This window comes from Typopeltis vanoorti, chromosome 17 (genome assembly GCF_054136105.1).
Source record: "Typopeltis vanoorti isolate ZY-2024b chromosome 17, IOZ_Tvanoo_1.0, whole genome shotgun sequence".
Taxonomy (NCBI): domain Eukaryota; kingdom Metazoa; phylum Arthropoda; class Arachnida; order Uropygi; family Thelyphonidae; genus Typopeltis; species Typopeltis vanoorti.
Window position 1 is genome coordinate 45,185,207 of NC_143565.1, and position 15,088 is coordinate 45,200,294.

Here is a 15,088-nt window from a genome sequence, read left to right on the forward strand (position 1 = left end):
TATAACTGCAGCGTATTGAATAGCTTCTCTCTTGGCACCTTGTCATATGCCTTTTCTAAATCGACAAAACTTAAATACAGATCTTTGTTATATTCCCATGCTTTCTCGACTATTTGTCGTAAGGTGAAGATCTGATCCTGACAGCCTCTATTTGGCCTGAATCCAGCTTGTTCTTCACCAAGCTTTTCTTCCACAATTCTTCTCAACCGTTTCTCAAGTATACTTTCACAGATCTTGCCAGGAACACTCAGTAGGGAAATACCTCTGTAATTCTCACATTCAGTTTTATTTCCCTTTTTATATATGGGTACTATGAGAGCTCTACACCAATCATCGGGAATTCGTCCCTCTGTCCAGGCTTTCTGAACTATGCAGTGCAGCCACTGTAAGACTCTTATACCACCATACTTCAGCATTTCTGGTCGAATATCATCTACTCCTGCTGCCTTTTCACATTTCAAGCCTTTGATGGCTTTTTCTACTTCAAGTATGGATATGTGTTCCTGACTGCATGCCTGGTCAGTGTTTTTTTTATCACTGTGCTGTCATCACTGCTTGTTTCATTTAGCAGTTTTTTAAAGTAATTACTCCATACTTCAAGGATATCTTTTTCTCCCATTTTCATGTCACCTTTATCATCTCTAACTCCTTTTACAGCATTCTTTCCTCCATTCCTAAGCTTCAACAACCTCCAGAATATTTTGCCACCTTCTTGATATTTATTTTCTATATTCTTGCCAAAGTCCTCCATGCCTTTTGTTTAGCTAGTTTTACACACTGTTTAGCTTTCTTAACAGTGTGTTTTTAAGAAAGTCTTTTTTTTTTATTCTGTAAGAGTAAAAGCTGACTTATTTGCCAGGAACTTTTGATATGCTTTCTTCTTTCCCTTCACTGCCTCTTTAACTTCCTGTGTCCACCAGGGAGTTCTGATTTTTTTTATCCTTGCACACAACCTCGCCACATGCCTCTCTGGCAGAATCAATCAATGTTTTCTTCAGAGTTTGCCACTGAATCTCCAAGGTTTGATTCCTGTTCTCAAACTCTTTCATTTTCTTTTCAATCATCTTTCTGTATTTTAGTCTACAGTTAACATCTGAGAGCTACTCAACTTTTATTCGTTTTAAAACTTTCTTACATGTTATTCTTTTCAATATGAAATTCAATTTTATCCTGCTGAAAACTAAATAGCGATCACTTCCCATTTCAAATCCTCTGTACACTCTGATGTCCTGCACCAGGGAGAAAACATCACTATCAACAATAACATAGTCAATGAGACTTTTCTTATTCCTAGCCTCTTCTCTCCATGTGAATTTGTGCACATTTTTATGTTGGAACATGGTGTTTGTAATAACCAGTCCATGTCCTGAGCAGAAATCCAACAGATATTTGCCATTATTATTAACTTTGCTCTTTTCTCCAAATTTTCCCAAAATATTTTTGTATGTCTCACAATCATTTCCTACTCTGCTATTTAGATCCCCAACAAGGACCAACTTTTCCTTTTTCATTGTGTCGGTTGCTTTCTCTAAAGCCTCAAAAAATTCTTCCACTTCTACCTTAGTAAAACCTTCTGTGGGACCATAGGCACAAATAAGTCTCATTGTCCAGTCCCCCATTCTCATATTTGCCCACATCACTCTACTTGAGATTGCCTGTCATTCAAGAAGATTAGCCTCGTATTTTGTGTTGAATACTATGGCTACTCCTTCTTTTCCTTGATTGTCAGTGCCTGAGTATAACATTTTGTATTTATTGCTCAGAAAGATCTCACCAGTTTTTGTCTTTTTTGTTTCAGTCACCTCTATTATGTCGATCTGGTACTTAATTCCTCAGCTAGCTCCATTTCTTTGCCATTCAGGCTTCTTACGTTGATAGTACCGATCTTTAACTCTGGTGATGTTGAGTTGGGGTTTGTTTTCAGATTTGTTCCAGTAGCTGACTTTTCGCTGTTCGCCCTGGTTCCCTGGCGAAAACCGTGTTTAACCGTGCGACACCCCAGCCACATGAAATTTTGTCATGTTGTACCATCATTTTTTATTTTGGTTTAACCACTAAGAATACCATTTGGTCGGCTAAATCCCAAATTGCCAGCCCATCCTCGTTCCTTCAGTATCAAAGTGGATACCCAACAGGGTGCACCACGAGAAGGTGAGGATTGGACATTAGGTCAGAAGCCCTGGTAGGTTCTCTGCATTCCTTTAAAGGCTATGTGGAGATCTCCTCTCAGTTATACAGCTTTGACCCTTAAGCACCCCAGTTGATATGCAAGTGTCAGTTAATTGAAGAGTCACTGTTTTGAAGGTCAGGTAAATGGTAGATTATTGTACTACACAAATTTTAACATCAAAAACTTCAAGATGTTTTTTATGACTAATGATGAAATATACAGTCGAATAATTCAAACTGTAAAAATTAAAGTTCTAGCAAACTCTGAGACAAGAGAGAGAGAGAGAGAGAGAGAAGCAGACATTACTGTTGGACTAAAGATGGTCTCAGAATTACATCTTTCAAATTTTGGAATACTTCATCATCATCCAATTCCTGATATTTACCCTCAAGGCATGTACAGGATATGATAGTACTACATGAAAAATTTACATCATTACTAACATCCTATCTACAATTTTCCTCCAAATCAGTCTGTTACTTGTCAAGACTCCAACATTATCAGATCCTATATTTCTATCTTCTAAGGCACTTTTTACTGTATCAATCCACCCATATGTTGGTCTTCCTCTGGTTTTCCTGCCAACCTGGCAGAGAACACTTGTTTTGCTAATCTTTCCTTTCCCATTCTATTTAAGTGAATACCACCTGAGATTAACTCTGCTAACACATTCTTGGATGCTAACATTGTCGAGTTTTTGCCTAATATCCTTGTTTTTAATATGATATTGCCACTGATGCCATCTGTTTATGCCTCTAATCTTTCTCAGGACTCATATCTGTGGTCTCTAGTCTTTGGTCGAATGTTTTATTTCTAACCCAGCTCTCAGATCCATAAGTCAAAATTAGTTTGAACACTGTCTTGTATACAGCTAATTTAGTGTTTTGACTAATTTCTCTCTTATTCAATATAAATTTATTCAGTTGACTTCCTACCAAACCAGCTTTATTGATTTTGGAATACTTAATACAGCTAATACTGATCTTAAATCAAATAGGCTATAACTGAACAATCTTCTAAAAGATCATATTACTAGTGGCTACACCACAGAAAATGTTTCCACTTGTGTATACATGAAGGTATACAATTCCCCCCACCCCATAAAATTACTATAAAAATTATCTTGAACCTGAGAAATCACTACCAATCTGAAAACCTACTACATAAAATCATGGATAAGGTTTCAAAGGTTTCAACCTCCCATACACCAATAAGGTAGTCTGTTTATGAAGGTGGAAGTTGGTATCGTCGATAAATTATATAGACTTTGACTTCTGATATAACAGTACTACTAAAAGTGACTTAGTACAACTGTAAAATATAATCTCTCTCTCTCTCTCTCTTTTTTTTGAAACTTTCATGCTAGTTGCTTCAATGTAAAGAAGGAATGTACTACCACTATGAACTACACCTTTAACTCCATTAATATCAATTTTCTACAAAGAAATCTTAGAAACTAAAACCTTCAATACAGCTACACAGAAATTCATAGTTACACCATGTTGATAATGTGTTTGCTATAATGATATCATATCCCAAATTATACTAGTTACACTTTTGGTGCATTTAAACAGCCAGAATTCTAAAATATATTTTACCATATATATATATATAATTCAGCAAGCTTTGATATAGTTAATCTGTTTACCAATGTTCCTATTGATGATCTACTTTGAGCGTTTTTGGTCCTTTGGTGTGTCTGGAGTGGTCCTAGAACACTAGTCACACGATAAGGTTCCCCAAACATCACAGAGCTACTACCTTCATAACCAGATATGAACTAGCACCCATGGCCTCATGCTGTCAACACCACACCCACAATCTCCTGTCAGCTTGGTACAGCTGATAATGGTATTCATCAGACCACATGACTCTGGTCTACTCTGGAAAGGTCCAGTTTTGATGGTACCAACACCAGATGAGGTACAATGCCCAACGACGAGCCGTCAACATTAGTACACGATTAGGGTGTCGGTTTCAATAGCTCATGATATGCAGGGTACACTGCACTGTTCACTCATTGATGCTGCTTGGAACTCCAACATTGAAACTGAATGTGATTTGTGATTGGTCTGTATGAGCCTGGACAGTCTATGCTGATCATAGTCATCAATGCTGCGTGGTCGGCCACTGCTTGCTAGCTGGGCACTGGTACATCCATTGATGGTATACTTGTGGTAGACCCTTGATATGGTTGCCCTAAGAACTGTACGATTCTTACCACTTGGATGATACAATGACCTATCTGTCTTGCAGTGATAATACATCCATGATCAAAGCCACTAAGATTGCCACATTTACCCATGTTCATCGATTGTGATGATGTCTGCCTATTTAGCATCTGTGTTTGATTTGGGTACATTTCTCTCTGTTTAGGGGATGCCAGTGTCAACTTCCAATCACCCCTATCTCTAATGTTTTGTCCATTGAGTGTATATTTCTCCCTTACACGAAAGGCAGAAGAGCGTATCACAAATTTGTTGACATTCTTCTTGAACTGTCAGAGACGAGTCCATTGGAAAGGCTTCACAAGGTAGGCTGTTCCACAGAATTGAGGTGGAAGGAATGAAAGATGACAGGGGGCACGAGAGCAGTATTCCAGTGTTGGTTGGATTTGGGATTTATACAGGGTAATCAACTTTAGCAGATAAGGATGCCAAGTTTTTTGGAAGCTGATGATGCTACAGAAGTGATATGATTGTGCCAGGAAAGGATTGGAGTAAGAGTCAGTCCGAGAAGAGAGATTTGGTCTCGAGTGTTGAGCTGAGCATTATCAAAAGTAAGTGGAGATCTGAGGCTTTTTTTTTTTGAGAAGACAAGCAAATATGTGTTTTGGAAGCAATGAAGCTAACTAGGTTGCTTTCACTCCAATCAAGGATACTGTGGAGATCAGTGTTGGGGAAACTTATTACAGGTGATCTTGAAACTTGAGGTGTTTGAGCACTGCAAGACTTGTCATATGAGTAGGATGGGTAGAGTGTGCTATAATCAGCAAAACTACGAATAGGGTTTGCAGTGAATGAGAGCAGGTCATTTATATAAATCAAGAAGAGGGTGGGAAATGACAGATCCCTAGGGACCCTAGCATTGACAGGAAAGTATGAGGAGAGAACACCTACACGTTGGGATTGATTTGAGAGAAAACTTGCAATCCATTTACACAGGAATAAAGGCAGTCCAAATCATGGTAGCTTGTTATGAAGCCCATGATGCCAGACCCTATCAAAAGCCTTGGAGATGTCAAGAGCAATGGCACAATTTTCTCTGAAGTCCAAAGGCCACAAGATTCACGTCTTCTGTGGATCTAGAATGTTGAAATCCATACTGGTGGTCACTAATTAGATAGCAGTTCTCAAGATGTTAAAGAAGTTGGCAGTTAATAACCATCTCCATTACTTTAGACAAAACTGATGCGAGAGAGTAAGATGTTGATAGTTTCATGATAAACATTTATCTCCTTTTTTGGGGAACTGGTTGTATATAGACTTTCTTCCATGCTGTAGGGTGGATGCCAGCTGAGTATAGTTTAGTGAATAGATGATAAAGAACAGGTGTTAGTTCAGGAACACATCTCTTGAACACAATCAGTGGGATTCCATCAGGAATAGCTGCCTTTGTGGTATCCAAGTTATTCCAGAGTTTTCAGATGTCTTTCTCACAGAAAGTCACAGGAAGCATGAGATGCAACATTCTAGGCAAAGGAGGTGATTTGCCATAGTCATCTAATTAATTTTGATGAAATTAAACTCTTCATCCAAATCTTCCAACTGTGGTGGATGTGCTAGAGCATTGTCCATTATAAGAAGAACTTTCTCAGACAGACCCTTTTCTTGTAGATACCGTTTCACTGTGGGAACAAAGACCTCTGTCATCCACTCACAGAAGAATTGCCTAGTTACCCAGGCTCTGCTGTTACCTATCCACATAACGCTGAGTTTGTGCCTGTTAACTTTCTGCTTTTTTAAAGACTCTAGGATTTTCAGAGTGGTAAACCAACAGAGGTTTTATCTTCAGGTCACCACTGACATTGGCATAAAAAAGCAAAGTTAGTCTATCTTTCATTGGCTTGCGTCCTGACAATGCCATTTCCTCCTTAGTGACGAAAGTTCTCTTAGGCATTTTCTTCCAGAAAAGCCCAGTTTCTTAGCAGTTGAAAACTTGTTCTGGTCTGTAAACCTTCTGACTCCATCAGTTTCTGAAATTCCTTCACAAACCTTTCAGCAGCTTCTTTGTTAGCACTAGCACCTTGTCATGTCTAACACTATGGATACTTGTTCTATTCTTTAATTTCTCAAACCATCCTTTGCTAGCTTTAAACTCTTTGCTGATGTCTTTGCTACTGCTAGTGGATGGCAAGTTCTGCAAAAGATCTTCATAAATAAATCAGTGGCTCCCACTGATGAGACCTCAATAAAGGTCGAAACCAGTCTGGGTAGTGGCCCTTTCCTTAATGCATAGCATCATACATGTCCGCAAGGAGATGTGCTTTGCATTATGGGAGATACTAACGAAAGTGATCAGAACTTACTCCACCTTTACTACGAGTTGCCTGAGACCTGAATATACTTCAGGCGCAAACTTGACTTACCTGCTTGTTTGCTTACTTGAGAAAAAGGATTAAAACCAAGTTTATAAAATTGCTTGGTATCTTTAACGTATAGTAACATATAGGTAAAAAAAAAAAAACTTTCTACATCTTTGTAGATACTTTGAGCTTGTAAACAGATCATGTTTTGAGATACACTATCTCCTTTCAGTTGCATGTCATTAATTCAGATAAGTAGTAAAGTTTCCATTTCTTCCATAACTTTATTTCTTCGAGATGACACGATAGATACTCCTTTGGCCACATCCAGTTCCTTATAAAAATCTGCTTTCTTGACAACTGTAGCTATGGTGGGTTTGGACAAGTCATACTGCTTGCACAGATCACTTTGCCTGACTCCTTTCTCATATTTCCCCACAATCTCTTTCTTCATTTCTACTATGATTTTCTTCTTCTCTTCTTTCTTAGTTTTCTTTGACCCCATGTTGAAAATAACACGCTGATCAGTGAAATGACACTTATCTGGTAGATTATTCAGAAAATAAACATGAAGCTTCAATAAAACACATCACTCATAAAAAGAAATACATACAGTACACATAATAAATACAAACCTAAAAAAATCTTCAGGAAGTGTATTGTTTGTTTACACAAATACCGAAATAGATACACAAAAAAAAAAAGCAAATGCATGCAGCATTCATCATATTTCAGATAAATACGACGTAGTAACAACAATCGTTACACTAGAGACGGTTCAACGGGCACTACGCTAAACATGCATTAAAAAGTTTAAAAAAGTATAATGTAAAACAGGCTTTAGTTCATTTGAAAGGAAAAGCGGTTAAAGAGGCAGTGAAGGAAAAGAAGAAAGCTAATAAAGTTCCTGGCAAATAAGTCAGCTTTTACTCTTACAGAATACAGAGACAAATGTAAGAAAGCTAAACAGTTTGTAAAACTAGCTAAACAAAAGTCATGGGAGGACTTTGGCAAGAATATAGAAAATAAATATCAAGAAGGTGGCAAAATATTCTGGAGGTTGTTGAAGAAGCTTAGTAATGGAGGAAAGAGTGCTGTAAAAGGAATTAAAGATGATAAAGGTGAAATGAAAATGGGAGAAAAAGATATCCTTGAAGTATGGAGTAATTACTTTGAAACAAGCAGTGATGACAGCACTGTGGTAAAAAAAACACCGACCAGGCATGCAGTCAGGAATACATATGCATACCTGAAGTAGAAAAAGCCATCAAAGGCTTGAAATGTGGAAAGGCAGCAGGAGTAGATGATATTCGACCAGAAATGCTGAAGTATGGTGGTATAAGAGTCTTACAGTGGCTGCACTGCATAGTTCAGAAAGCCTGGACAGAGGGACGAATTCCCAATGATTGGAGTAGAGCTCTCATAGTACCTATATATAAAAAGGGAAATAAAACTGAATGTGAGAATTACAGAGGTATTTCTCTACTAAGTGTTCCTGGCAAGATCTATGCAAGTATACTTGAGAAACGGTTGAGAAGAATTGTGGAAGAAAAGATTGGTGAAGAACAAGCTGGATTCAGGCCAAATAGAGGCTGTCAGGATCAGATCTTCACTTTACGACAAATAGTCGAGAAAGCATGGGAATATAACAAAGATCTGTATTTAAGTTTTGTCGATTTGGAAAAGGCATATGACAAGGTGCCAAGAGAGAAGCTATTCAATACTCTGCAGTTATATGGTGTCAATGGGGCATTATATCAAGCAATACTTAGTCTTTATTTGAGTTGTGAGTCAGCAGTTAGAATTGAAGGAAGTACAGGAAGATGGTTTAATGTTAAATCTGGTGTGAGACAAGGATGTACATTATCCCCTCTGTTATTCATTATCTATATGGATCACATTATGAAGGAATGTGGTATTAAACCTGATATCAAAATTGGAGATGTTAATGTCAGCTCTTTGCTTTATGCGGATGATGTTATACTTCTAAATAAATCCGCTACAAGTCTGCAAGATTCTCTGACTAAATTGAATAGCTGTTGTAATAGATATGGCATGAAGGTCAGCAATAAAAAGACAAAGACAATGAAAATAGGCAGAATCATTGAAAATGTCAACTGTGTTGTGAATGGAGAACCTGTGGAACAAGTAAAACATTTCAGCTACTTAGGCACAATTTTTACTGAAGATGGTAAACTAAATATAGAAATAGACAACAGAATCAACAAAGCTGGTATGGTGGGAAGTCAATTGAATAAATTCATATGGAATAAGAAAGAAATTAGTCGGAACACTAAATTAGCTGTATACAAGACTGTGTTCAAACCAATTTTAACTTATGGATCTGAGAACTGGGTCAGAAGTAAAACACTTGACCAAAGACTAGAGACCGCAGATATGAGAGTCCTGAGAAAGATTAGAGGCGTGAACAGATGGCATCAATGGCAATATCATATTAAAAATGAGGATATTAGGAAAGAACTTGACATTGTCAGCATCCAGGAATGCGTTAGCAGAGCTAATCTCAGATGGTATGGTCACTTAAATAGAATGGGAGAGGAAATATTAGCAAAACAAGTGTTCTCTGCCAGGTTGGCAGGAAAACGACCCAGAGGAAGACCAAGATATAGGTGGATTGATGCGGTATAAAGTGCCTTAGACGATAGAAATATAAGATCTGATAATGTTGGAGTCTTGACAAGTAACAGACTGATTTGGAGGAAAATTGTAGACAGGAAGTTAGTAATGATGTAATTTTTTCATGTAGTACTGTCATATCCTGTACACCCCTTGAGGGTACATGGCAGGAATTTGATGATGATGATGATGATGATGATGATGAAAGGAAAAGCATCACAGTTCGTATCGAGAGGTCAAAATGGGATACGAAAAAAGTTCGTATGTTGAGCGGTTCATAAGTCAAGGTACCATTGTACTTAATTGTTAATGGAGGTGTTTGACTTTTGTGTTCTAAATATGGTTTTAATTCAAAGAACTATCACCAGATTTAAATTCATCAATTTATTTTGTTTTCATATACTTACTGTATTAACACAAAAACATAAATAACAGCCAATGTCTCCAAAATTTTTTTTATTATGTAAATCTTGCCCATGGAAGAATGCAAGCCTATTTCACATTTATTATTATCAGTAAGCTAAAAATTAGATAATCTGATTTCACTACTCTAGACCAAATATGATATTTTGTCAAGCCACCTCATGTCACCAATAAGCATACTGATAATCTCACACCAGGCAATGAAAATTTCTATCATGAATTTCACAAGCAGTGGGATTCAAACCCAAAGCCTGCTGTTCAGAGAACAGAGATGTTGTCCATGCAGCCAACCATCCAAGTGTTTTTCCTTAGGTGTCAGAATGTTCCAATTTTTCACTAGACTGCAGGGTTGCAATCCCATTTTCTGGAATCTGTGATCCTATTGGTAGGATTTTGAAGAAGTTTCACCTTAATCCTACATATTTTTTATTAAAAAATTTTTTCATCTCTTACTATCTACAAAAGATAAACTGTTGTTTCTATCTTTAGCTGGTATTTACCAGATCCCATCATCATCAAATTCCTGCCATGTACCCTCAAGGGGTGTACAGGATATGATAGTACTACATGAAAAAAATTACATCATTACTAACTTCCTATCTACAATTTTCCTCCAAATCAGTCTGTTATTTGTCAAGACTCCAACATTATCAGATCTTATATTTCTATCGTCTAAGGCACTTTGTACCGTATCAATCCACCTATATCTTGGTCTTCCTCTGGGTCGTCTTGCTGCCTACCTGGCAGAGAACACTTGTTTTGCTAATCTTTCCTCGCCCATTCTGTTTAAGTGACCATATCACCTGAGATTAGCTCTGCTAACGCATTCCTGGATGCTGACAATGTCAAGTTCTTTCCTAATATCCTCATTTTTAATATGATATTGTTATTGATGCCATCTGTTCACGCCTCTAATCTTTCTCAGGACTCTCATATCTGTGGTCTCTTGTCTTTGGTCAAGTGTTTTACTTCTGACCCACCTCTCAGATCCATAAGTTAAAACTGGTTTGAACACTGTTTTGTACACAGCTAATTTAGTGTTGCGACTAATTTCTCTCTTATTCCATATGAATTTATTCAATTGACTTCCCACTATACCAGATTTGCTCATTCTGTTGTCTATTTCTATATTTAATTTACCATATTCAGTAAAAATTGTGCATAAATAGCTGAAATGTTTTACTTGTTCCACAGGTTCTCCATTCACAACACAGTTGACATTTTCAATGATTCTGCCTATTTTCATTGTCTTTGTCTTTTTATTGCAGACCTTCATACCATATCTGTTACAACAGCTATTCAATTTAGTCAGAGAATCTTGCAGACTTGTAGCGGATTTATTTAGAAGTATAACATCATCTGCATAAAGCAAAGAGCTGACATTAACATCTCCAATTTTGATATCATGTTTAATACCACTTTCCTTCATAATATGATCCATATAGATAATGAATAACAGAGGGGATAATGTACATCCTTGTCTCACACCAGATTTAACATTAAACCATCTTCCTGTACTTCCTTCAATTCTAACTGCAGACTTACAACTCAAATAAAGACTAAGTATTGCTTGATATAATGCCTCATTGACACTGCAGCGTATTGAATAGCTTCTCTCTTGGCACCTTGTAATATGCCTTTTCCAAATCGACAAAACTTAAATACACATCTTTATTATATTCCCATGCTTTCTCGACTATTTGTTGTAAAGTGAAGATCTGATCCTGACAGCCTCTATTTGGCCTGAATTCAGCTTGTTCTTCACCAAGCTTTTCTTCCACAATTCTTCTCAACCGTTTCTCAAGTATACTTGCATAGATCTTGCCAGGAACACTCAGTAGGAAATATCTCTGTAATTCTCACATGCAGTTTTATTTCCCTTTTTATATATGGGTACTATGAGGGCTCTACTCCAATCATTGGGAATTCGTCTCTCTGTCCAGGCTTTTTGAACTATGCAGTGCAGCCACTGTAAGACTCTTATACCACCATACTTCAGCATTTCTGGTCGAATATCATCTGCTCCTGCTGCCTTTCCACATTTCAAGCCTTTGATGGCTTTTTCTACTTCAGGTATGCATATGTATTCCTGACTGCATGCCTGGTCAGTGTTTTTTTTACCACAGTGCTGTCATCACTGCTTGTTTCAAAGTAATTACTCCATACTTCAAGGATATCTTTTTCTCCCATTTTCATGTCACCTTTATCATCTCTAACTCCTTTTACAGCACTCTTTCCTCCATTACTAAGCTTCTTCAACAACCTCCAGAATATTTTGCCACCTTCTTGATATTTATTTTCTATATTCTTGCCAAAGTCCTCCCATGACTTTTGTTTAGCTACTTTTACACAGTGTTTAGCATTCTTGTATTTGTCTCTATATTCTCTAAGAGCACAAGCTGACTTATTTGCCAGGTACTTTTGATATGCTTTCTTCTTTTCCTTCACTGCCTCTTTAACTTCCTGTGTCCACCATGGAGTTCTGATTTTTTTATCCTTACAGACAACCTCACCACATGCCTCTCTGGCAGAATCAATGAATGTTTTCTTCAGAGTTTGCCACTGAATCTCCAAGGTTTGATTCCTGTTCTCAAACTCATTCATTTTTTCTTCAATAATCTTTGTGTATTTTAGTTTACAGTTCACATCTAAGAGCTGCTCAACTTTTATTCGCTTTAAAACTTTCTTACATGTTATTCTTTTCAATATGAAATTCAATTTTATCCTGCTCAAAACTAAATAGTGATCATTTCCAATTTCAAATCCTCTGTACACTCTGGTGTCCTGCACCTGGGAGAAAACATCACTATCAACAATAACATAGTCAATGAGACTTTTCTTATTCCTAGCCTCTTCTCTCTATGTGAATTTGTGCACAATTTTATGTTGGAACATGGTGTTAGTAATAACCAGTCCATGTCCTGAGCAGAAATCCAACAGATATTTGCCATTATTATTAGCTTTGTTTAGCCACCATTTGTTGCTGTTTTCTCCAAATTTTCCCAAAATATTTTTGTATGTCTCACAATCATTTCCTACTCTGCCATTTAGATCCCCAACAAGGACCAACTTTTCCTTTTTCATTGTGTCAGTTGCTTTTTCTAAAGCCTCAAAAAATTCCTCCACTTCTACCTTAGTAGAACCTTCTGTGGGACCTTCCATAGGCACAAATAAATCTCATTTTCCAGTTCCCTATTTTCATATTTGCCCACATTACTCTACTTGAGACTGACTGCCATTCAAGAAGATTAGCGTCGTATTTTGTGCTGAATACCATAGCTACTCCTTCCCAGATCCCTTATGAATGTAATTTGATATACTTTAAGTAGACAGGCCATTCTATAGAAAAACGAATTAATCAACATCAGTTTTTTTATGAATGCCTTTTTCAAAGAATGTTGTGAAGCCCCCCTTTACACAGGCCTACTCTAAATAAGAATGATTAAGTTTGGGATATTCTCATCTTATGTATATATTATTATTATTATGTGACACCTCCAGGGAGTCCAAAGACTTATCGAGGGAGAGTGTGCCAACAGCATCGAACGATTGACCCCTTTCAACTACTAACCATGCTCAAACTTGCTTAATTTTTTTGTGTGAGCCATTAGTAGCAGAGGCTCTACCAATCTTTGCTGGCAACAATTCTAATCTATTCTATGGCAAAAATTTTAATTGTTCAACCAGCTGCTGTTTCCTAACAACAAGCAATTCTTGTTCTTTGAATTGTTTGTTGCTTACACATGCTGATAATGTACTGTTAATTTTAGTATGAAATATATGCTTTTCATTAAAGTTATTACTATGGTTATTTGATTTTTTTTTCATTGTTTGGTTTATATTTTACTTTTGTCAATTCAAAGATCAGTAATGTGTATGTGAAAAAGATTGCATAAATAGTTGGTTACAACTATTTATGCAATCTTTAATTTAATTTAAGTTTTTTTAAATTAAATGTAATTTAATTTAATTGAAATTTAATATTTCCATTAAAAATAATGGAAATATTAAATATGAAATTAAAAAAATGACAAAGGATTTTTGTTTAGCCACCATATATATTTTCAAAGCTTACAATACCGTGAAACTGGCAATTCACTATACTGAAAACGCTATGTTAACAGCAATACAGTCTAAAAAGACAAATTCTGAGACTGATATTTCTTCAGTTCCCTACAATACTTTCTAGTGTTTATTCTAGGGAAATCTTTTCAACAGATACTTCCTGGACTTCAACTCACATCACATCATGCGGTTCTCCAAGAGTTAATGGACCAAATTGAAGTATTGGGAAGGGAAAATCAAGTTCTCAGGAGGCTTGTTGTGAAAGTTGAAAAAAGTATTTATTCTGAAGAACCACTCTGGAGGAAACATCATGCCCCCCCCCCCCCAAATCACTATACTGAAAACATATTTACAGCAATACAGTATAAAAAAACCAAATTCCGAGAAGACTGACATTTTCAGTTCCCATTAGAACTTTCTAGTGTTTGTTCCGGGCAAACACTTTTAACAGATACTTCCAAGGATTCTCAATTCACATATCAAATTCCAGATATGTATAGGATATTATAGTACTGCATTAAAAAGTTATGTCTTTACTAACTTCTGATTGACAATTTTCATCGAAATTAATCATTTTTTTGTCAAGACTCAAACATTATCAGATTTTATATTTGTCTTCAAGGCACTTTTTACTATATCAATCCATCTACATCTTGGTCTTTCTTGGCATCTTTTTTTTTCCTGACCTAACAAAAAACACTTGTTTTGTAATTTTTCTTCTTCCATTCATCAAATGACATTTTCCTCAAAATCTACAATGGCATGTGAAGAACATAGTCACATCAACATATGGTCTAACTCCATAAACATTAAACCAATTTTCTTCCTTTGATCCTTCCATAACACAATTCATTGTAGTAAAATGGTTAATTTAAATATTTAAATTAATCATTTTACTACAAACAATATGAAATAAATATATAAAAAATATTGAAAAATAAATATATTAAAGAAATTTAAATACTCTGTGTATAAATTTGTATTTCAAATACAAAAAGGCTAGTTTTTAAAAGTATAACAAATTCAAAAGTTTCTCTGGATCTAATGTATCTGTAACGATATATTTCTGCAATATTGCTAAAATCAGATAAGTGATAATTTACCTTGCTACTCCTCCATAATCTAGACCCTCTTCACCCCTAAACTTGACCATCAACCTTTTCCTCAGATCCTTTGGTCGCATTTTCATAATCAGCCTATATGATTCCTTAGAAATGAGAAAAATAACACATAGTTACTTAAAAAGAACTGTGTTTATATATATATAT

The 15,088-nt window shown here is 36.2% G+C and overlaps 1 protein-coding gene across 3 annotated transcripts in view; it reads right to left on the reverse strand.

Annotated features, from left to right (window-relative positions):
* Window positions 1–15,088, reverse strand: part of Smurf (SMAD specific E3 ubiquitin protein ligase) — a 452,534-nt gene that overhangs the window by 150,482 nt on the left and 286,964 nt on the right. For all 3 annotated transcript variants that reach the window (XM_090407614.1, XM_090407612.1, XM_090407613.1), the window contains one exon: window positions 14,924–15,027. In XM_090407614.1, coding sequence (XP_090263740.1) covers window positions 14,924–15,027 — 104 coding nt within the window. The remainder of the gene's footprint in view (window positions 1–14,923; window positions 15,028–15,088) is intronic.